This window comes from Mirounga angustirostris, unplaced genomic scaffold (assembly GCF_029215605.1).
Source record: "Mirounga angustirostris isolate CCGP_5_RB_7025 unplaced genomic scaffold, mMirAng1.0.hap1 SCAF_3, whole genome shotgun sequence".
In the NCBI taxonomy this organism is placed as follows: domain Eukaryota; kingdom Metazoa; phylum Chordata; class Mammalia; order Carnivora; family Phocidae; genus Mirounga; species Mirounga angustirostris.
The window spans coordinates 44,866,657-44,891,959 of NW_026991711.1; the positions used below are offsets into that span (position 1 = coordinate 44,866,657).

The window sequence follows — 25,303 nt, forward strand, 5'->3', positions numbered from 1 at the left end:
TCCTTCAGGAATTTAAAACAAAAAAAAAATTCTAATTTTTAAACCTTTTTTCTTTGATCCTATGTGACAAAAGACTGATTTGATTAATGACAAAAAGAACCCTGTGATTATCATAGATCTAGATCTTAGATCTTAGAACATTAGCGTTCTTTACGGGTTTGGTTTTGTTTTTAAATAACAGGGACAGTCATGTGTCCTGGAGGATCAGCGTAGGCTCTTCAATAGTGGACTCAAGACCTTAATGAGCTCCAGGTGATCCCTCACGTTCTTTTCCAGCTCAGTGATTTTGTTCACTAAAATAAATTTATTTCATATTCGTCAAAATATTTTTTTAAAATTTGGAAGGAAAAACAATATGTAAAGGACATCTAATTTTAAAAGATGTTGCTCCAAGATGTGTTTTTTAGGATTCCTTTCCTGACTTTGCTTTGTCAGGCTTTTTCATGAACTCATAGCATTTTGTTCTGCATTACATCATACACTTACTCTGTCTTTTCAAGGTACCTGTCCCCAGTGCCAGGTAGACTCATTACTCATACAAATCTAGGTTATATTTTTCTAGGAAAATTAATTACTTTATACCGGTTACATATGGTTTGCTTGTCATCAGGGAAGCTTTAACATATTTTGGGGCAGTATAATATAAGCATTTAAGCAGAGTTTTTTCTCTCTGTGCATAAAGTACATTAATGTAGGTTAAAAGTAATATATTTTGTAATACTAATATTTTCCTGGGATACTTCTCATGTTTACTGCAAAGTAACAAAGTATCATGAATGAGGGCACAGGTCAAAAACATGCCATGGGCGCATCATATACCTTTTGAATGACCGTAACTGTGTGTACTCAGGTGATTACACCTTTGTTTTACTATTCTAAGGGATCTATTAAATGTAATAGAGCATTTTACAGAACTGGCCCAATATAATATGAATGCCATTTGCAACGTTTAAGGATAAAAACGTAGGGAATTTAGCCCATTTGGGAACATTTAAGACATATGAAATGACTGTATGAGAAGTAATCACTGCTTAATTCTACTTCTTGTGCTGGACATAGAGGTCCAAACAGAAGGATTCATGCCCACTAGGAATTGGTATTCTAATAGAGTTTCATTTTATCTTTCTTACATTTTATATTTATTCTATGAACCATTACTAGTTTTTGCTTTGTTTTTAAGTCTTATTTGAGCTTACAGTCTTTCTACTTTCTTGTAGGAAGAAAAGAAAAGTTTCCTCTAGACAGGCAAATTTGAAGACATTCCTTGGGCTCCGGGAATTTTAAGATATTTCTTAAAGCTCTTTGTAGAGGGGAGTCATTAACTACATTAGTTGAACTCTTAGCATCTTGGCCGTATACACTTAAACGTTTAATCTGTCAGGTGGCTGGGGAGAACACTAAATGTGATTTATCTCTTTATATTATTTACTACGAAACTTTTCAGTCGCTGGCTGGATTCAGTCTCCCGGACACTGTTCTCTCAGAGGTATCTCTGGAGAGCCACCCCCTGTTGCTCAGAGGTGGTTAGATGGGCACACGGGGCTGTACCATTTCAGCCAAGGAGTGTCCATTACCGCCTTTTGACTCTAGTAAGTTCAGGCTTCTGTCTGGTCTGTTTAATTTTAAATAACGGTCATTGTATTATGAGCAGATAGTCTTGTGCCTCCTGAACAGAAATCCTATAAGCTTTGTGTGACGTTGTCCTTTACTTTTTTCCTTTAGGGTCTGTGACTGACACAACTATTCCCTATTTTAACCCTCTCGTGTTCTGTCACTATTTTTTTCCCCTGACCTTGCTTCTCACTTCTTTTTGATATTTATAATAGTTGTTGAAATTCAATAGTTTCACTGTTATTGCCTCATCAAGGTGTTTTAAGTCTCAAATCCCTAGTATATTTGGACAAGGAATCCGTAGCTTAAATGCCCTTTGTCTCCAGTCTTCAGTTAAATGGCTCTTCTCCCTTTTGCTAGAACACACGGGAGTCAGCTCAAGGCAAGAACTTGCTGACTCTAGCCTTTTTGTTCTTTTTAAAGTCTTCAACCCCCCACATTCGCAACAAGGGAACCCAGAGTCCCAAACAGGGTTCACCTGGCATGGGATGGACCTGTGGCTCTGCGTGGCTTCTGTCTCTGGCTACGCCCATGTTCCCCAACACTGACCCTGCTAATTTAGTGTGCGTCAGGAGTCCTTCAACTTGGCTGTTTCTCAAGAAAGTCAATTTAGTACAAATTGGGACCTATTTACTTTCACTCCATCTAACACATACTGTTAGTCGGCAGGGCTGCTGAGGACAGCGGTTGCTATTTGAAGAAAACAAACCCTCTTTAGACCTTTCTGAATGTTTTAAACATGACCCCACATTTTCCATATTGAACAAAAATTAATGGTAGGAATGCTTTGTAATTTGTTGCTTCTGTACCCTGTTACCTTTTTAAAATTTGGTTTCTGTTAAGAAGTTATATATACTTGATTACGGGACCATTGTCACTGAATTAAAGCTTTCTTTCCATTGGGCATCTAAATTGTTAATTTTTCTTCTTTGAGGAATGACTCTTGATTGCTCACAAAAACAAGCGGGGCTCTTCTCTCTCCCTGCTATCAGTTTGAAGGAACATATTGCTTCCTCGGCACTGTCATACCAATAAATCATCCCAGATTACTCACAGTCATACAGTACTAAAGTATACCATGCATTTTAAAGGGAATCTGTTATTTTCTTTTCAATCAGATGAGCAATGTGAAGAGACTACGGCCACGGCTCAGTGCTATTCTCTTTAAGCTGCAGTTTGAAGAGCAGGTGAACAACATCAAACCTGACATCATGGCTGTCAGTACTGCCTGCGAGGAGATAAAGCAGAGTAAAAGCTTCTGCAAGTTGCTGGAACTTGTGTTGCTAATGGGAAACTACATGAACGCGGGCTCCCGGAATGCTCAAACCTTCGGATTTAACCTTAGCTCTCTCTGTAAAGTGAGTTCGTTTTTTAAAAACACATATTTGCCTGAGCACTTACTTGGAAATGTCAGCCCTGATTACATTATTTAAATATTTTTATTTTGATGTGCTCGTTATCAAGAATTTAAAGGAAACCATGAACCCAAACCCAGAGTGAACTGAGCTAATTTACTCAACCTCAGAGCTAAATCCAAATATTAATTTTCTCTGATCTGCAAATCCAATGGAAGGATTTTGTTTAATAATAGAATTATGTTGTAAACCTATGCTTTCCCAAACTAATGAAATGGAACATCAAAATATTATTTAAATCTAATATTCAATTCAGGTAGCTGCAAATGATGGTATAGATATATTGAGAATTGCTTAGGCTTGCCACTACATTTTTTACCTTTACTATTTAAATATTTCTTTGCTTTTTTTTTTTTCTTTTTGCAAGCTGACTAAAGGGAGAAAAGAATGAGACTGCTTTATATAAAGGGAAAATCATTTTATTAGGAATAAACATGCCTCGGATGTCATTGATGATTTTGAAGTGTTTCTATCTAAATATAATTTTAAAGGATGTGAGAATTAAGTAAGTTTAGAGATTTGTTTTTTTTTCTCCTGGATTCTTCCACAGGTTAAATGTCCTTACCACAAATATATTCACTGTTTTATGTAACAGAGCTTTTTCCTCAGAAGCGGGCCACAGTAATAGTGCTTTATTGATCTGCTTACAACAAATTCTTCTCCGTTACACATCCTACGAAAAGCTTTCTTTTGTTCTTGACCTGCTCTAACATCTATGCTACCTGATTAAGGAATTTGATGACTGGTTTTCCCCACTGTCCAGAAGTTCACTTCACGCAACTTCACTTGTATAAAAGACCTACATTAGCATACACCTCTTTCCAAAATGAAATCCGAAGAGGATTTCCGCTTTTACAAAATGGTGATTGCTCCTCTGCTTTACGCCATTTGGATTATGAAAGGTTTCATGGGAACGCTCTACTTTCAGGTAGCTGGGGAGACCTGTGTTGCAATTGCCACTTAGGGAAGGTGAGAAACAAGTCCAGTTTTAGCCTTGGGTTTGCTTGAATAGTTGATCTCTCAGTGCTTTCATGACTTTCCTTATGCAGTTTTCCCGACCTAAAGCCTCCTGTTGGTATCAACAGCTTGTGAGTTTGCTTAACTCCATCTCCATCTTTTTATTTTCCTCTCATTTTCTGAGCCTGATCTATTCAGTTAAGATCCCTAGCATGGGGGCTGTAATTCATAATACATGTATTGAAAACTTTGCACATTTATGGGGTGCTTACCTATCCCTGTGCTCAGTGCTTGACCTGATCATCTCATTGAATGGATGTAATTATTTATGTGGCATACACAGAACCCTTGTTTTTCACATGTAAACCATTATGATTAAAATTTTTAATAGAGTTCTATCCAAAAAGTTATGGCAACAGAGGTGAGAGAGAGTCTAGCTCGGTTAAGGGAGGACAGCTAAGCATTCAGAGAGGAGTAGGAATTTGAGCTGGATCTGGAAGTATGAGTGGATATTCCTGAAAAGGAAAGGCATTCTAGACAATAGCCATCAATTGGCATGAAGGGTCATATCGTGGCATATGTGAGTCCACCAAATGATCGGAAGCTTAGACGGGAGAGGCGTGCAGAAAATGGAAATAGTAAATTGGTCTAGACTGAAAAGCACCTCCAGCGGCACACCTGATGGTGAAGATTAACAGAGACATGTTAGTTCTTTAATTCAAGTGATAGTCTCAGAGATGTCCCATAGCAATGTAATTCTAATAGCAGTATGGAAGAAAGGTGAGCTGCACTGTCCAGTCCTGGTACCATGAGCCACGTGGGGCTGTTCACATGTAAATTAATTAAAATTTCAATAAAATTAGGAAAGAGCTCAGTCACCCTTGCCACATTTCAGCTGAGTAAGTGTCCATATGTGTTGGCAGCATAAATATAGCACATTTCCATCACTGTAGAGTATTCTCCTGGACAGCAGTGGCCTAGAGGGTTATAGTTGGGAGAGACTTGGTGACTGGCAGACGTGTAGCAAGTGACTGAGGAACTCAAGCTGAAAAGATAGATGGCGAGGATGATGGAAGCTGCCTTCATTATTTAGCAAATATTCTGAAACAGTGTGTGTCTATTATGAAACTGTGACTATATGTTGAGACAGTGGAAGTACAAGCTTCGGTAGTGGCAGAAGGGTTTGGGGTAGATAAGTGACACATTTAAGAAGCATCTAGGGAACTGTGAGAATGTGGTGATAATGAACTTGGAAAGGAAAGGGCAAGGAGGCAAGCACACCTGCCAGATTCAGGCTTTCCCTGAGCAGGGAAGCAAAGGAAGACAGACAAGCTGAAGAGCAAGGTCAGGGAGAAATTTACACCTGTAAATCAACTGGAGTTTGTTTCTTAGTGTTAAGTGTCTGTTCCTCTGGAGAGCTTGCATCTCAGATCTCCAGTCGACTCACAAAGAGTTGACCATATGCCTTTCCTCATGCTTTCCTTGCAGAGGAGCTGTTGACAAGACATTAGGTCTGATCGATGAGGTCGAGTATCCTGATACAGTGCCTGGTGCATAGTAAATAATAAATAGCTGTTGAGTGAATGACAATGCAATAGACAAAATGGACACAAAGTTGTGCCTCTTAGTTATGCAGTTGAAAGTAGACATCCTCTTATACTGATACATAGTGGCTGATGCATAGTAATTTACAAGGACAATGCATGTTGCTATTATTTTACTATAGTTTATCTGTAAACCAGTTAATCTGTATCCAGATAAGAGTCGACTGTATTTTCAGGCAATGATACTAGATATTTTGATCATCCCTATTAGAAGCCTTCTGTTGTGCAAGAAACAAAATAAATACTACAACTTTGTATTTTTTATTAGCCTACATGTCAAGTTGAAAGCATATATTGAACAAGATAGCTCATCATGTTTGTTATCAGAAGTAGCAGCTTGATCTTTGACAATTGTGATTGAATTTTCACAGAGTATAAAGCATTTGGTTTGATGATAAACCCCCGTAAAAGGAATTCCATATTTATTTGACAGTAGAAAGACAGGATAATATTTTAATCTGTTAAAACATGCTGGGTAATTATATGACATCTAATATTCTATATTCAAAATCTTTACTTTTAAATACCCTTTATAAATTTAGCTCTAGTATGAGAAGTGTATGAAAATTCATATTAAATTGTTAACTTTGCATTGTTTAGAAATAATTGCATGAATCGTGAAATCTGTATACATTATAGTTTAATTTGGGGGGCTATATTACATCTTTGTATACATTTATAATTGAGATAGCTAAATACAATATCCCTGAGTTCAGAGGGAAAGCTTTGTGAGCTCTTTTTTATCCTAAAGATTTGATGTGGCCTATGATACATAAGTGTAAAAGTAAAATATGAGAAAGAAGATAAACATAAGTGAGAATCTATTAAGATATAGGTGTTTAGGTTTGAGACTCAGTGAAATGCAAACATGGTAATGAAACTTTACATGAGCTAAAGATGAGGTTTCTCTCATTAGCCAAAGGTGAACTTCCCAAGAAAAATTGCATGTGCATTGTTATAAAAGAAAAATACGATGTTGAGCCATGGTCTTTAAAACAGTAAATGAAAGAGTCAGTTATATTAGGATCTTTCTTTTAGAACTAGCTCTCCCTCCCCTCCCCCTTTCCTTTCCCTACAAGTGTGGACCAGAGCCTCTTAGGGTCTGACACTCCAAGAGAACCCTCATGGTAAGATACAAATGTACTTTGCAGTTACATAATGCTATTCCTAGTTTAAGTAAAATGGTGTAAGTACCTTGATTTCTGATGGCTTGACTATCTAGAAGGATAAACCTTAGAATATATAAAAGAGTGGATGGACTTCTTGTCATTCATAAAGTCCTCCAAAGATATTGCTAGACTTTATATAAGAATTGGATAATATGGAATTGGAGGTTATATTCTCTTTTTCAGGACCTGCTATTGATTAAATGCAAATCCATATCCTTAGAAATTCAGTCAGTAAATGGTAGGGCCTGACCGAAATGCACACCTAGAAAAAATGCGTATGTGCTTAGTGTTGAAGTTAATTTTCTTAGACCTGTTGGTAGGGCAAAGACTTTTTTTTTTTTTTTCCTTCAAGTAGATCAGTATTCTAGCAAAAGAGTGAATTGATCCAATCATCAAAGTTTAACACCATACTAAAGTATATGAGAGTATAATACAATATAGTTTGTTTATTATACAATAAAGTATAATACAAATTAACTTGTAAATTTAAAAAGCAAATGTTACCAATCCATACATCATGGCTGTAACATGTGTTTAATATTTCCTAATGTCTAATGATAGGTAATTTTGGAGTAACAAATTATCCTGATCAACACAGGTGGATGATTAGCTGTAAAATGTAGCTCTTTGTTCTGAGTAATTAAGTAAGCTGTATCGGGATAGTAGATATAAATTTTAGAAGAGTTTACAAATTGTAATAATTTACTTTTGCCAGTGTTGATGCTATTTTGGGGGAAAATTGCAGAAACCAAGTAATTATTGATTCCATTATAAATGTATCAGTATTAATCACTTTGTAGGAAACTTTTCTATTCTCTGTGGCAGTAGACCACGCAGTGAGTTCATCTCAAAGATGAATTCATCAAAGGATATGTAGTAATGGGGATGTGAAGGAGTTAGAAGTTAGGTATTAAAAAGGTAGGCAGTGGGAGGCAAGATTTGTTTTTGTGTCCTCTCTTGATTTTGATTTTTTGTCCATTTAAAAGATTTTGTTGTTGTTCATTGAAGTGCATGAAATTTTTATCTGATTGCCTATATATTCTTTTTACAAGTGCAGGCTAACCAAAAGTAGAATAAAGCTGCCCAAAGCTGTGATGGAGAAGATTTTTATCTTCTTTCTTTCTTTCTTTCTTTCTTTCTTTTTTAAAGATTTATTTATTTTAGAGAGAGAGAGGGTGGGGGGACTTGAGCGAGTTGGGGGGAGAAGCAGAGGGGGAGAGAGAATCCTGAAGCAGGCTCCCCGCTGAACAGAGAGCCCAACGGGGGTTCTATCCCAGGACCCTGAGATCAAGATTTGAGCTGAAATCAAGAGCCGGCTGCTTTACCAACTGAGCCACCCAGGCACCCGTGGAGAAGATTTTTAAAGGGAAAAAAAAACAAAAAACAAAACTGTTTAATTTCCTTTTTGTTTAATGCCCCCCACCAACTCCAGTGAGTGATTTCTTGAAGTTATGAACAGCTCTTCTTGTAGTACCTTGATTATCAACCTCTGTATTACCCTTGAAGAAATACTGATGTGTCATCTCCACATTGGATCCATTACTTGAGCATGTATGGGTGTGGATCTTGATTAGTGGCTTTTTAAAGGTCCCCCAGGTAATTTTAATGCACAAACTGAACTGAGAATCACTTTGTCTTCTGCCCTACTTCTTTATCCCAGAATGGAAAATCCCTGATTGGTGGTGTGAAACCAGCCAACAAACAAACATACAGAAGCAAAACCCAACCAACACAAGAACAAAAAACAAAAAAGAAACAACTCGTCTTCACTTAAGGATGAATGGTGAAAATATTTCCAAAAACTGCTGCTTTTTTTCATGCCAAGCTGAGCACTACTCTGAAAATGAAGTAGTGAGTGGAGTGTGAATCTCAGGCACACAGCGGAACTGAAATAAGCTGATGGCCAGTGTCCTGAGTTATTTTGCAGGGCTCTGTCTTGTACAGGTAGAGTTTCAGTCATTATAAAAAGCAGGAGACAAATACCTCTGCCTGTCACTTGTTATTGCCATATAGGGTAATACTGTGAAGCTTCTTTTGTGAAATTTACTTCTCATATATCACTTTTCCTTCACTCTATGAAGTTATTTTGAAGAAAGACCCCTGCCAAACAAACCCATTGTTCCATCTGCATTGTGTTTTAGAAGGATTTTAGAGAGGTTTTTATTCTTTATTGGATTGGCAAAATCACACCAGTGAATTTTGGCACCCTTTGAAAGTAAAGCAATTTTTGGCCAAAGACTTGCAGATAACAAATGCCATTCTTATCCAGCCAATTAAGTCACTGAAATACTGACTTCCAAAGTAATGTGAAACTACTTAGGATTCTTAACCCCTTTGATTCATTCATTAACACAATTAATCTATAGCATTTTCCAAGAAATATTTTATTGGTTTTGCTAAGCAATGTTTTTGATAAATTTTATTCACATTACCTTTTTTTAATTGCTATTAAGCATTGTAACTTGAAATTATTCTTTCACTAGAATTAGAGTGTCTTTGCTTGTGAACAGCAAATACACTGTGAGTTATTATCTCACCATTCTCATAGAAAGCCTAGCTAATCTATCAAACTTCCTTTACCCCCAACACACAGCCTCAGCATTGTCCTTAACACCATACTTACAGCTACTATCCATTAGAGGCAGCACCCAAGATGAATCTTTCCAACTATCCCTGTTTTAGTCTAGTCTCCTGTTTTTATACATTTTAAAAATGAAAAATCAAAAATTGAGTAAGATGCTCCATTCCTGGAGGAACTTACTGTTTACCTCTTCTTTGTCAAGGGTCTGCATTGCTCTTGTGTTTTTGGGATAGAGGCAAAACATGCAGCATTATTATCTCTATAATTATAGTTGCATTTATGAACATTTGTTCTTAGGTGGCAGAGGTGGGGGAATATGATGATAAAATGGGAGCACACCAAAGGCAATGACATTACAAGAAAGGAAAATTATTGGACAATATCTCTCATAAACGTAGATGCAGAAATTCTCAGCAAAATTTTATAAAATTTCATAAAATTTTATAAAAACCAATGATGTATAAAAAAATTTACATACCACAACCAAGTGTGATTTATTACAGGTATGGGAGGCTGGTTAAACATTTGAAAATCACTTAACAGAATCCATTACATCCACAGGCTAAATAAGAAAAATCATTTGATCATATTAATAGATGTAGAAAAGGCATTTGGTAATATCCAACATCCATTCATGCAAAATACAGGGGGATTTCCTCAAGTTGATAAGGAATATCTACAAACACTACAGCTAGCATCATTCCTAATGGTAAGAAACTGAATGTTTTCCCTCTTCAATTGGGAAAAAGGAAAGGCTGTTCCTGCTCACCATTCTTATTCAACATTGTATTGGAAGTCCTAGCTAATGCAGTAAGACAAGAAAATGAAATAAAAGATATTTAGATTGAGAAGGAATAAATAAAAGTGTCTTTGATCAGAGGTGAAATGATTGCCTACATAGAAAATCCCCCTGAATTAACCAAAAAGAAAAAAAAAATACTTCCTGAAACTAGTAAATGATCATAGCAAAGTTTCAGGATATAAGATTGACATAAAAAAAAGTTAATCACTTTCCAAATACCAGCAATGAACAATTGGAACTTGAAAGTAAAACCAGTATCATTTATGTTAGAACACAAAAGCGTAATACTAAAATATGAACAAGATTCTTATGAGAAAAAATATAGAACTTTCATGAAAGAAATTGAAAAAGATCTAATAAGTAGATATTCCAGGTTAATGGAAAAGAATAAGATGTTTCTTCTTCCCTACTTGATCTATAGATGCAATGCAATCCTAATCAAAATCCCAGTGAATTATTTTGTGAATATTAACAAGCTGATTCTAAAGGTTATATGGATATGTAAAAGACCCAGAATAGCCAGCACGACACTGAAGAAGAACAGAGTTGGAGGACTGATACTACTGGACTTGAAGACTTATAAAACTGCAGTAATCAAAACATTGTTGTATTGGTTAAAAAAGTAGATCAATAGAACAGAATAGAGAGCTCAGAAATAACTCCACATAAATACAATCAAATCTTTAAAAAAGAAGCAAAGGTAATTCAATTGAGAAATAATAATATTTTGAAGAAGTGGTGTTGGAACCAGTGCACATAAACATGCAAAATAAAATGTATCTACATATAGACCTCAGGTCTTAAATAAAAATTAACTCGAAATGGACATAGGCCTAAATGTAAAATGCAAACTACAATTTTTAGAAGAGAAGAGAAAATCTAAGTGACCTCAGGTTTGGCAGTGACTTTTTAGATAGGATACCAAAAGCATGATCCTTGAATGAAAACTATTGCTAAGTTGGATTTCATTAGAATTAAAAACTTCTGCTCTGCAATAAAAACACTGTTAAGATAGAAGACAAACCACAGACTGGGAGAAAATCTTTGTAAAATACCTATCTGATAAAGGACTTATATCCAAAAATATACAAATAACTCTTGAAACTCAGCAACAAGAAAACAAGAAATGGTCAAAAGACCTGACCAGACACATCACCAAAGAAGATTTACAAATGGCAAGTAAATATATGAAGAGATAATCAACTTCATATGTCAATAATTACAAGCTAAAACAATGAGATAACACTACACACCTATTAGAATGGCTAAAATCTGAAACACTGGCCAAGACCAAATCCTGGCAAAGATGTAGTACAATAGGAACTCTCATACATTACTGAAGGGAATGCAAAATGGTAGGTCTACGTTGGAAGACTGGCAGGTACCAAGTTAAACATATATATATATTTTTTAAAGACTTATTTATTTTAGAGAGAGAGCATGAGTAGGAGGGGCAGAGGGAGAGGGAGAGAGAATTTCAAACAGACTCCACGCTGAGCACAGAGCCTGATGCAGGGCTCAGTCTCATGACCGTGTGATCACAACCTGAGCTGAAACTAAGAGTCAGATACTTGACCGACTTCACCACCCAGGCGCTCCATGTTAAACATATATTTAACATAGGATTTAGTGATCACACTCTTACTCAAAGGAGTTGAAAACCTACACAAAAGTGTTTATAGCAGCTTATTTTTAATTGTCAAACTTTGGAAACAACCAGGATGTCTTTCAGTAGGTGAATGAATAAACTCTGATGCCTCCATACAATAGAATATTATTCAGTAATAAAAATAAATGATCTCCTAAGCCAAGAAAAGACTTGGAGGAACCTTAAATGCCTATGAAGTGAAAGAAGCCAATTTGAAAAGACTACATACTAGATGATTTTAACCATTGGCTTTTTGGAAGAAAGAAAATTATAGAGACAGTAAAAAGATCCATGGTTGCGAGGGGTTGTGTTGGGAAGGTAAGAAAGAGAGGAATAGGTAGAGCACAGTGAATTTGGGGTGAAACTATTCTGTATGACAGGGTAATGGTAGATACATGATATTATTCCTTCTTCAAAACCCATACAGCTGTAAATGCAGAGTAAACCCTAATGTAAACAGTGGATCTTAAGTTCGTGATGATGCATCAATACCAGCACATCAGTTGTGATGTGTACCACACCTAATGTAAAATGTTACTAATAGGGGAACTGGTGTGGAGGAGAAGGTATATGAGAACCCTGTTGTTTTCTGCTCATGTAAAGCTGAAACTGCTTTAAAAAAAAAATGTGTTTAAAAAATAAAAGGTAAAACATTTATTTTAAAATTAATGTATTTGATCCATTTATATTAACTAAAGAACAGTGAGCTGTTTTAAATGTCTCGTGGAATAGGCTGTATAAATAAATAACATTGAATGATACAGTAGATAATGTAATCTAACATTTTTACTGCAGGGCAAAAATGCTTTTACCACTGCAGTTTCTATGTTCACTAAAATCCAAGAGAAATAAATTTAAAACATAATTCAGGGAAAGTTGAGGGGGGATATGGAAGAAATCAGCTTATAATTATAGGAATCCATATTATATAAAGCATTTTCTTGCTTATTTAATAATGTTTCAACTCTCACTTTAAAATGAAAATTACACAATATAAATTATTTTTATATATGAACATCACAAATTGTCTAGTATCTTTTTTTACCTAATATCAATTGATCTCCACCTATCTTGAAAATCATTATGAAAGTTTTATTATTGGTATTAATAGTTATGGTGGAGACATAGATGATGTGAAGCATTTTATTTAAATTAAGATTTTTATTTCCATTGTAGAGAGATAACCAATCTTTTTAAAAAATTTAATCAGCATGTCGATTATTTTCTTAATGTGTTTACACATATCAAAAACATTATTCATTGTATAATTGTGGTTTTCACTAGTGAGTTTTTACTGGCACATTGACCTTCTGTCTGAGAAAATATATATTCTTTGGGCACCTGGGTGGCTCAGTCAGTTAAGCGTCTGCCTTTGACTCAGATCATGATCCCAGGGTCCCGGGATCGAGCTCCGCATCGGGCTCCCTGCTCAGCGGGGAGCCTGCTTCTCCCTCCCCCACTCCCCCTGCTTGTGTTCCCTCTCTCGCTGTGTCTCTCTCTGTCAGATAAATAAAAATCTTCAAAAAATATATATATATATTCTTTGACAGTATGTGTTAACACATCTATTTTTATGTGAATACCTTTAACTTAAATTTAGAGATACTATTTCATATGTACACAAATCACTTTATTCTGCATAGTATTTAAGATGGAATATGATGTTAGTACATATACTTGTTCAAGTCTTTTAAAGGTTAAACTTAACAGCTGTCTTTTCATCTACCCATATTCATATAATATTTTGTCAGCACTAATCTAGCAATGTTGAAAGGCTTGCTGTTTGAGTGATAAGATTCAGGTGGCATTTTATTATATTTATGGATAAAACACTAGAAAGAATGTCATGCTCTCAGAACTAGAGATGACCTCAGGGGAGAAGGTATCTGTTCTTAGAGGCTTTCCAGGCTAGAATTAGCAGGTTATAGGGCTTCAGTATTTTAAATTGCACTGATGTTCTTTTGTTGTCTTACTACCATTTTTGTCCACTGTGGTTTTGAGAAATTTGTTTCTTTTGACACATAATAATCTCAAGATTTTTGTAGAGGAACTGTATTTTGTAGTGAGGTTATGAACTTTGGATTCACGCAGACATGGGTTTAAACCTTGACTTTACCAGTTAGTTGCTATATGATCTGGAGTATGCTGCATGACCTCTCAAATCTTTCTCTTCCTTAGTTATGCATATAATACCAGTTCCTCATAAAGATATTGTGTGTTTTAAGCACTAAATATATGGCTACTCCTGGTCTCAGGACAAGTGCCACATAAGAGCTGTGGCTATAATAATATCAATGGTATTAGTGTTAATGGTGTTAATATTGACTATTACTAATATTCATAATTAAAAATTAATTTGATTATTAATATTAATCATTATCAATATTAATGGTATTCATGCCATTCACAAGTTAGGGTCTTCTAGAATGTTCATGGAGCAATTACAGATTCTCATAATTTTGTCATTTTATGATGTTCAGCAATGTCTGCAATAGCTAGAGTGTCCGTGCTGTTTTGATACATACTTAGATAATAGAAACACAATAATGGAAGCAGAGTTACTAATTCGGCAATATTCTTATGATTTAAGTGTCATTGGTCAAAGAGTAAGGGGCCTTTGAATTCTAAGGATCACCAAAAATTTACTCATATTTTACGAATTTTCCTTGTGATTAAAACAATGGAATATCCTTTAAATGTCATCCAAATTTGTGCTGAATAGCTTAAAAATATTTCAAAACATTGCATTGTAGCTACAAGGGAATTCTACTCCAGAGTGACAACTAGGCCATGATTTATTACAGGATCTTCTTTTAACATTATTTTGTCTGGAATGAACAGAGCAGTTGAAGAAACTCCATCTATCTTTTTGTTTATTTGACATCCATGCTGCATTAAATGTACCTCAAAGAAACAATATACAAATAAGAAATTCTCCTTAACAGCCATGATTACTCACCAGCAAGATACATCTCTTGGCAATAAAACAAAAGGGAGCCTGTCAAACAGTGTCTGTTAAAATTTAAATAAAGCATATTTTTTAAACCTAAACAAATTTTTATTTTATTTTTTTAAAGATTATTTAGAGAGACAGCAAGAGAGGGAACACAAGCAGGGGGAGTGGGAGAGGGAGAAGCAGACTTCCCACTGAGCAGGGAGCCCAATGTGGGGCTCAATCCCAGGACCCTGGGATCATGACCTGAGCTGAAGGCAGACTCTTAATGACTGAGCCACCCAGGCGCCCCAAATCTAAACAAATTTTTAAAGCAAATATTTTAGCTTCGTTTTCTTTCCAAGAGTTAGCGTTAAGAAGTGTGCTCAAGTGAACTGTTATTTCCCTTCAACAAAATTAGCACCATCCCCCAAGCTTTCCATATTCTTCTAGCTCAGTTGCTGATTATATATAATATGAGTAATTAGTGGAAATAGAATGTGCCCTTTTTGTTCACATTTCTCAAAAAGTGGTAAAAAAAATTGAGCAAGTAGATAAAGACGTTGATAAATATTTTGTTGTGCATTCATGCTTTTAGAGGGTGACCTTTTCTTCATTCTTTCTTGTAAAGTGATTTGGGGGGAAGAAGGGAGGGAATAGAGTAATTGGGGCAGGAAGAATACCTTTGTGTACTTATTCCTGAGAATATTAGGACTTGAATGAAGATTCTCCACCCTGGAATTTAAAGCCACATAGCAGTTTGTGAATGAGACACCTATGTTATCAACAATTGGTTGCTATCTTTGTTTCTTATCTGAACTACTTCTCATTTATTAGGTTTACTTTGAAACTTATTTATTTGGAAATTTGATTTTTCTTTTTGTCTTACAGCTGTTACATACAAATTCTGAAAGGATGGGAGAATTTTGCTTCCATTTACTATTCAGTAGATCTACTTTTTAATATTAGGTTGTTGTCAATACTCTACTTGCTAACCAGGCAATGTTTTCAGTAGTACAGCCAGCCCAACACCCTCCTCCATGAATTACTGTCTAGCTTTGTGATGGTCTCTGAATAACTTGAATCTTTGTTTGACTTGTATACTTAACGTGGACTAAACTGATAGATGCTATAAACTATATTATATTCCAGAATTCTAATTCTGAATTTTTGTTGCTCATGAATAAAGACCAAGATTGATCCAGTTGGTTGTTGTTAGATCATAGAGATTTCTTGATCTATTAATCCTAGCAGTTGCTGACTATTTAGTTTCATCATATATAGTCTGGAAAGCTCCTTCCAGGCTTTACAAATTCTAGAGGTCGATGGTGCTTGTGCTAATCAACATTCCATACAGGCTGCATATCTAGTTTCACAAGAAAGGAGCATGGTGTAGATGTAATTAGTGGCAGTCGGGAGATGAGAGCCCACCGAGGGGATGCTATTCCCCAGGCAGTCATTGCTGTCACGGGGGTAGAGGGGATAGAAGAGTTCACTATTAGGGTGCTTTAAAAAATAAAAACAAAACCAAAAGACAGCTTTTATGCTACGTCTTGGTTATATATTATTTCTATTAATAGAAATTTTCTATTCTAATAATTTCTATTATAACAGAAAATTATTACATTTATGAAAGTTTGCAACTTTTACTCTGGCCTTATCCATTAAAGATGATAGTGTGAAGGAAATTATGGATCGAAAGGTAGCTTAATAAATCAGATGAACATTCTCAATATATGTGAAAACAGACTGAGAGATTCTAACTGCTTTTAGCATGCAAAAAATAACTTGTGAACTGGGATTACAACTAGGACATATATTTGTATATAAAATATACATTCTATGTACTTGTTTGGGTTCGTTTGATCAACTGTTGAGCTTTGGGGGCTAAAGGCTCACAATCTGGTGGGCCTAGACCGTTATACTCCTCTGAGTTCTAGCCAGGTATGCTCAACAGTTTATCCACTCCCCAGGGGCTAGAAAATTGGTTCTTGGGAAGCAAAAATATCTTGCTGTTTTTATGTACAAAGCATAGATACACATACAGCACATGAACAGATATACAGGATACCTATGATTTTAAAATTTCATGGGTGCACATGATTAGGAAAAAAAATACCTAAAAATGCTCTTTGGTCAGCAATAATGAAAGAAAAAGATCGAGAAACATTTTTCTACGCCTGTATCAATCTACATCCTTTGTGGGCATTTTTACTTGGATGTTACTTAAAAGCTTCAAACTCATTCAAAAGTGAAACCAGTCTCTCTGCGCTCCGCACCCCACCCAAATCTGTTTCTCTGTCTTTCCGTTTACTTCAATTAATGGTACCACCTGGGTCTCCATGGCCCCTCTGTCAGGCCCTTGTCTTTTCCTGCCTGGATTGTTGTTTCAGGTTTTTAAGTTCTTTCCCTGCTTGCTTTTTGCCTTTTATCCACACAGTGCTAGAGGGAGCTTTCTAAACTGTCAGTCTCATCATCTCTTACCCAGTTTAAAAACTCCCAATTCTGAGGGATCCATGGCATACCTTTCCTCCTGTTTTCTGGTCTTTTCCTGTCTTCCCAGCTTTTTATCTGTCTACTCTATCTATTGTCCTCCTCAACACTTCTTTTTCTGAGTCACTCAGACTCCTCAAATGTGGTGTTTTCTTCCTCAAGTGTGGCCTTTTTCAAGTATTGCTCCATCTGCTCATGGTATGGCACTTTTGAATATTCTTCCCTTCCCTAATCCATACAACTTCCTGTCTACCAGTGTTCCAGATGTCCTGTGCTCTGAGGCTTACTTTGTTATTATTTTTATTCTGTTTGTCACACCATGGTAAATGTACGTGTGTGTGTGTGTGTGTATTTCCCCCCACTAAACAGCTTCTTGAGGAACAATTCTGTGTCTTATTTATTACTGCATCTCTGACTCCTACATCACCTAGTAGGCATTCCATAAATATGTGCCAAATTAAAAAAAAAAATTTTAAAAAAGGAACAGATGCCTGGGATTGTTTTAAGTACTATTATTATATAGACTTTCAGGTTATTCTCTTCTCCTAAGTGTTTATCATGTATTTTTTCCCATAAAATGTTGCATAATAGATTGGATTAAGCTTATACTTTTCAACAAATGTTAATGACTTCAAACAACAATACTTAAAGAATAGCTTTTCAAGTACTTAAACATTTGCAATTCAAAAATAGAATGAACTAATTTTACAATTCATTTACTTCTTACCTACAAAATACAGTATTGACATTAGGTAAGTAGGCAGATTACCAAAATATTTTTTACTGTTTTTTTTCTCCCTCTCCTATCTAGCTAAAGGACACAAAATCAGCAGATCAGAAAACAACACTACTTCATTTTCTGGTGGAAGTATGTGAAGAGAAGTACCCTGATATCCTGAATTTTGTGGATGATTTGGAACATTTAGACAAAGCCAGTAAAGGTTTGTGCTTTTATAGAAAACATTTCACTGCTCTGAGTCTTCATTTAGTACGTCAAGACAGAAAATGCCTTTTATTTGAACAAACTTGCTACTTTGCCACAGTGTTTTAAATATGTTTATAAAAATATAAAAAATATGTAGTTATGTAGTTAAGCCTTATGAATACCTGCCCAGCCCCACCCTCTGCTGCTCAGCTGCCTCCACTGTAGCCATGGTAACCCTCACTTGAGTCAGTGTCCTTCACTTGGGGATAATCATTGTGTCTGGGCCAAGCCCCAGTAATCAGTGTCCCCAGTTGGCCTAAGTTCTAAATCTGTCTCTACCCACACTGAAGGTAGAGACTGCATTCTTTGTCTTAGTAGAGGCCAAACTGCCAGAAATTCCCTTCAGTCCTTTCTAATGCCCGGATGTCTCACCTACTTCTGTCCCCACTGGGTTTAGCTCAGGTTGCAAAGGGTCAGGATAGGATAGGACCTGTTATTAATAGTTGGTTATAATATGATTTAAGTGCAGATTTTGACCACTTGAAGAATCCAGTTTTTATTTATATAGCCTATTCTATGAAAAAATTTTACTTGCTTCAACCACCAATTTATGAATACGCATTTCTATGAATATATGCATACATACTTCTTGGAAGACAACTCATTCCAAATGGCAAGATACCTGTATTGTCATTGTGTTGAAAACTGGTCATTAGAAATGTCAGACTATTTTTGTGTTGTTTGTTGTTTATTGTCTTCCTAAAATTGGAATTTGTCAACTTAAGAATAACTTCACCCCCCTCCATTTTAGTGAATATTCCTTCTTAAAAAAAAGTCACCTTTGTCATTTTCTACTCCCTTTGTTTCTTCTGTAAAACTTCTTCTTGTAACACTCTATCTGCAGAGTGGTAATGTGATTGGATGAGATGTTCTTTGACAGTTTTTCCTGAGATGTATGTTTCTTCGAAGTACATATCTCATACAGCCTGTTGAGGTGGTGGGGGGTGGAGGAGAGTTAGAAATTAGTCTGGATTTTTAAGACCAAAAATAAGCTTTTTACTTCACTTTTTGCTCCTGCATGCTAATGTTGTAATGATGTTGGAATTACTTACTTTGTCCTTGTGCTACCTAAGAATGTCCTTGGTATAAGAAGATAATGACCATATGTATATATATATATATACATATGGGTGTAAGTGTTTTAATGGAATTTAAGAAGGGAAAATAATTATTCTCTTATATTAAACAATGAGATAGGGCAAAAGTACATGGAGGAAAAAAAAATATTAAAAATAACTCAGTGATATTCAAAATGCTTTTAAGTGATTGATTCATTAATTCAGGGAAGGTAACTTCCCTAAAATGAGATTTTGGAAATTTTGAAATAAAAATTAAGTAAACAGGCCAGAAGAGAATTGAAAGTGATGAATGGTAAGCATGATAAGTAAAAGAATAGTAGATGAAAAAGTTGTGCATAATGCCGTGAAATATAGAGAGAGTTCTTTTTCTGGAGAAAAGATAGCTGAGTAGAGCTATAGCTTATATCAACATTAGGTCTTTGGGAAGAATTAAATCCGTGCAAGCATTTTATGATAATAACAGTTTGCATTCCTGACCGCTTCACCATCCTTTCCTCCTGGTTCTAAAATTGAACAGTGAGCTGGAACATACTTCTCTTTCAGATGTACATTTTAGTATAGAATTTATTTTCCAGCAGTGGTGCTCTAAATTAAGTTTTTAAAATATCATTTATCTATTTTGACTTACTTGATTGTACTTAAAATTCTGTATAAGTATTATTTTGCTTTTGAAAACTAACTTTGATAAGGGCTTGAAGAGTTGTAGCTTGGTAATTAGATACTTCTGTTTGTTTTCTTTTTTAATGTTTCTACCAGGGCATTCTAGGGCCTTGGAGGTTTTTCATTTCCATCTATTAGAGCAGAGGCATGCATATGTGTATAGATCTGCAGATAGCATGAATGTGTTTCACTGGAAGCAGCCAACTAAATATTTGAAACAAAAAAGCCATCATCGAGATATATATATTATATATATATATATAAATATAGATATAGATAGATATATAGATAGATATACACGGGTATAGATGGATATAGATATTTTTATATAGTGTAGGTGATTGTCGAGCATAATTTCTTCATGTGATTTTATTACCCTATTATTAATAATGAACGAGATTTTAGCGGAATGAATGTAATAGTTTTGGATGAAGTCTATGTTTGCTTTGGAAAATTTCAGTGCTTTTATATTATATATCATCATTTAAAAGTTTCCATATTTGAAGTCTCCTCGGTGAGCTATCATATGAATTAAAAAGCACCTTTGTTTTTGAGACATAACAAAATCCTGGCCATTAAGTCCTCATGGATCAGCAGGGGGATCTTTCATCGCAACTAATGAGCTTACCCGTATGACAATTTTCAAAAATCTACTTCATTAGGGCTGCTGCTTTTCCAAGAGATAGTGGCTTACAGCTTTTCTGTTGTATTTCAGTGAAAATATTTTGGGTCATTATTGTATTTCTATATACCATTGCAATATTTCTTTCTTTTTTTTTTTTTTTCCGGTCTTTGAAGGGTTGAATACATTGTTCTCTTGTCTACACATTTGAAGTTAATGGACTCTAATCTGTGAAAGTTTTATTGATTATTTCACAATAACCAGCTTCATTATTAACTTGGAATGGTTTTTTATTAATGAGCAGAAAATATGACAAAACTGTGGGGGTTTGGGGAGTGTATTAAAGTAAAACCAAGGTAAGTTTATAATGTCACCTTGTTCAGCCCTGTCTCTTTTAGGGTTCTTGGATCTCTGCCATATATTTCTCTTCTTCCCTAGATAGTCTAAATTCTAGAAATGCCATGCAAGTCCAGTCTGTAACTCACTTCTTCATTTGATAAGCAGGTGTTGTGTGATTACTCAGTGTCAGAAACTGTGCCCTTGTCTTGCTGCTGGTCCAAGGTTTAGTTTCTGTGTCTTGGTGGCAACCCAGATGACTGCACTGGCATCTGGCTCCTGTCCTAACTGGCTCCTCTTACATTCTCAGGATCCTTTACTTCCTCCTCTCCTTCGATGCAGCTTTGTTGCAGCCAGTGTTATTAGCCTAATACAGAGCCCTTCTTTTCCTTTCTTCCCATAACTCCTTAGGTGATCTCTTCAGTTTCCAAGGGCTTACATACCATCATTCCGCTAATGACTTACAAATTTGCACCCCAGTCTTCCCTTCTAAGCTCCACACTTGTGTATCCAACAGCGAACTTGCCATCTTCGGCCACACCACGCGCATAGATCACAGCGTGCCATAAAATGCGGCTCTTAATTCCTACACCCGTAACCGCTCCTTCCCAAGTTTTATTTACTTGAGAAAATCCTTCCTAACACCCTTTCTTTTGATTTTCCTCTTCTCATTCGCCTTGTCTCTTCACAGCCTTCAGCACGTCAGCTGCGAGTCGTGTGGTAGATTCTAAGTTTAGTCTATGGGAAGTGGCCTAGAATGTTGCCTCATTCCCTCCTTCATCAAGCAACTTATAGTAAATGTCACCTTCCCTCTAGTGCTTTTTTCCTGGTTGTTCCAGGGAGTTTCAGTGTGCTCTACTCTTTCCTTAAGGATAAATTCATATGTTTTTCCAGAAAATCTTCGACCACTATCTAAGCACTCAGAGTCTAGAGTAGAGACTATTCCTGGAACTGCTGGAGATGGAATTCACTTCTAGAGAATGGGCTGCCTTCAGGGTATTGTCAGAGTGCATTTAATGATTCCGCATTTCTTTTTTTTTTTTTTTTAAAGATTTTATTTATTTATTTGAGAGAGAGAGTGAGAGAGAGAGAGCACATGAGAGGGGGGAGGGTCAGAGGGAGAAGCAGATTCCCCGCCGAGCAGGGAGCCCGATGTGGGACTCGATCCCGGGACTCCAGGATCACGACCTGAGCCGAAGGCAGTCACTTAACCAACTGAGCCACCCAGGCGCCCTGATTCCGCATTTCTAATGTTGTTCACTTTTTTCCATTTCCACATGTTTATTTTTTAAATTTTTTAAAAATGTTTTAAAGATTTTATTTATTTGAGGGAGAGAGAGTGCACACACGAGAGAGTGAGAGAAAGAATAGGAGTAGGGGGAGAGGGAGAAGCGGACTCCCCCCTGAGCAGGGAGGCTGATGCGGGACTCGATCCCAAGACCTTGGGATCATGACCTGAGCCGAAGGCAGACACTTAACCGAATGAGCCACCCAGGTGTCCCCATTTCCACATGTTCAGCTTTTGGGAGCATTTTCTTTGATATCTTACATTTGATATTTGTCCTCCATTTTATTGACATCTCTGCTTTTAAGACTGTTTGTTTGCTTTTAGTTAGTAACTCCTTGGTCTGACCCAGATATTTGTCTACTCAGATACATCTCCAATTCCAGTGCCTTGTGACTTTCCAACATTTTATGATAAATGGTTTACTAAATACCAAATGTTTATCTTTTATTCACCTACTGTGAGCACTTAGAACACTTCATTTCCAGGTGGCTGCCACCTGGAAATGTATAGTGTTTGAAATTTCAAATTCATCTGCTCTAACAAGCAGAAAGCATTTTCAAAGGCTCCCATTAACCTTCTTATACTATACACTTCTAAAAATGCCAATTAAAATTTATTAGTTTGATGTATATATTTTGAATGTTCAGGATTAGTTATTAATTCAATTGCATTTTAGACATTAAGTGTGTACTGTAAATACATAAAAATATTCATTGTGCAACAGACTTAACATAAATAACATTATGTTAGGGAGGTCATAGGTTGGGGCTTCACGATTTTGTGAGATAATTCATCTGGTATTTCAAATCAACTGTAAGATATTAGAGTTTCATGAAAATACTCATTTGTGTACATTTCTGCCAATATAGTGAAATCATTTGAAAGAACACGGTGGGGGGGCATTTATAATAAAATAATTTAGAGACGACAACCATGTAGGGTATCGTTTTAATTCAATTGTCAATAAAGGGCACTGGTAGGAGCTGAATTCTGTCCCCCTGTGTCCAAGCCCTTCATATGTGGAAGCCTTAATCCTTAGTATCTCAAATTGTGATTGAATGTGGAGATAGGTGTTTAAAGAGGTGATTATGTAAAATGAGGCTCTTAGAGTAGGCCCTAATCCAGTGTGAATTGTCTCCTTATAAGAGGAGGATATTTGGACAGATAGACACCAGGGGTTTGCATGCACACAGACCGACGATGTGAGGACACAACGAGAAGGCAGCCATCTGCAAGCCAAGGCCGTCTTCTTGCTTCAAAAGAAACTAAATCTACTGACACCTTGATCTTAGACTCCAGAACTGTGAGGAATGAAGTTTCTGTTGTTTAAGCCACCCAGCCCGTGGCATTTGTGATGCGGCCCTAGCACACTAATAGAATAACTTAAGGCACTTTTCTTGCTTACAGCTTTTTGGCTGTAGAATAGAGTAGCATTTGCGGAATGATGTTTTACTTGATCAGATCACTTAAAGAAACAGTCGTAGACCTGCTGTGTTAGGTGTTCACTAGTAAGCAATTTCGGGATATCAAAGGTTCTTGTACAAACCGTGAATTATCACATGATTTTATGTAATTACAAGTATGTCTCAATTCCTTTTTTTTTTAGAGTTTATTTATTTGACAGAGACACAGCGAGAGAGGGAACACAAGCAGGGGGAGTGGGAGAGGAGAAGCAGGCTTCCCGCGGAGCAGGGAACCCAATATGGGGCTCGATCTCAGGACCCTGGGACCATGACCTGAGCCGAAGGCAGACACTTAACGACCGAGCCACCCAGGCGCCCCTCAATTCCTTTTTTGAATAGACACGACATAAATGCTACATATAATAAGGAAATAATTGAGGCAATCTAAATAAATATATTCATGAATATTCACATTTAATTTCAGGGTTAGATCTATGGTATCTCCTAGATTTTATTCTAGAATACATTTGTTTACGCTGGTATATTAAGTTTTTGTTCGGTCTTTTCTTTTAGTCACTGCATCCCTCTGTATATTTCTTTGCCACCTACCTCTGTTTTGCTACTTTAATAGTTGTAATTTTATTATAAGCAAGTAGCCAATAAAGACTAGTAACACTTTGAATTATCTGTTGACTCTTTTCTGAAAGGGAGGTGTGGATGGATGGTTGTACTTCTTTTTGCATTATCCTGTAGAAATAGTGAAAACATTTGCTATCTCTTACCTGTGTAACATGATTCTGCAGCTAGATGGTAGAGTAACAAGTTATGTCTGGGAAGCTACTTTATGACTTCTGTGTAGTTAGGTCTCAGTGATCTAATTGGATAATCTGTACTGATCTAATAAGTATTCTTAGGAATTGTAGAATAATTTTAATGTCACTACCAGCCCAGTATAATAAAAGATAAATTTATTTTTAAAATGTAATTCACATATAGGTTTGCATATAGTATTAAAAGGGCAGTATTTGTAAAAATTTTCTGTTCAAGTGAACACTTTTAACATAAAAAGGTAGGATGAAATATAACTGGGTCATTCACAAGGTAATTACAAGATATATGAAAAATATATGTAGTGTACTGTGAGCTCAGTGTGCTGGTAAGGGGCCACAAGGTGCAAGTTGTCTGATGAGTGGCATTCTATTTAAATTCTCCCAGTTAATGTCCAGGGATTATCTAGATAGAGTTGGCATCAAAAGTTTATATCGGAGACTTGCATGTAAGTTTGTATTGCGCTGTTGCTCTGTGCAAATATAAACTATTTTGAAAAGCAGCATAATGGAATGTAGAAAGACCATGGCCAAAGTCCCTCGAAAGATTGAGGATTCTGTAGACTGATGTGGAAGAACACTAGGCATGGAGGAACTACACGTCCAGCGAAAGATTGCTTTTTGAGATACTGAGCTGAGAACATTTCCTGAATCGGCTGCTGCTGGGGCTGATCGATGATGATGAAGAAGAAAAACACATCAGGAAGACCTCTATATCTTTTTGGAGGTTAGCAGACTGAAAGTGGCATCAGTACAGCATTAATCTTTTCAAGAAACTAACAGCTTACAGTGTTCAGATTTGGGGCCCGCTACACATTTGAAATAGCTACTGGAACAGTTCTCTCAGTGTCACCTATGAGCCGTAGCTCACATCAAGTCACAGGACATCAA

The 25,303-nt window shown here is 36.2% G+C and overlaps 1 protein-coding gene across 5 annotated transcripts in view; it reads left to right on the plus strand.

The window, feature by feature from the left end:
• DIAPH3 (diaphanous related formin 3) overlaps window positions 1-25,303 on the plus strand; it is a 486,464-nt gene that overhangs the window by 259,585 nt on the left and 201,576 nt on the right. For all 5 annotated transcript variants that reach the window (XR_010409980.1, XM_064586024.1, XM_064586023.1 and 2 more), the window contains 2 exons: window positions 2,730-2,969; window positions 18,024-18,153. Coding sequence is in view for 4 of the 5 variants with exons in the window: in XM_064586024.1 (XP_064442094.1) it covers window positions 2,730-2,969; window positions 18,024-18,153 (370 nt within the window). In the remaining variant the exon portion in view is untranslated. The remainder of the gene's footprint in view (window positions 1-2,729; window positions 2,970-18,023; window positions 18,154-25,303) is intronic.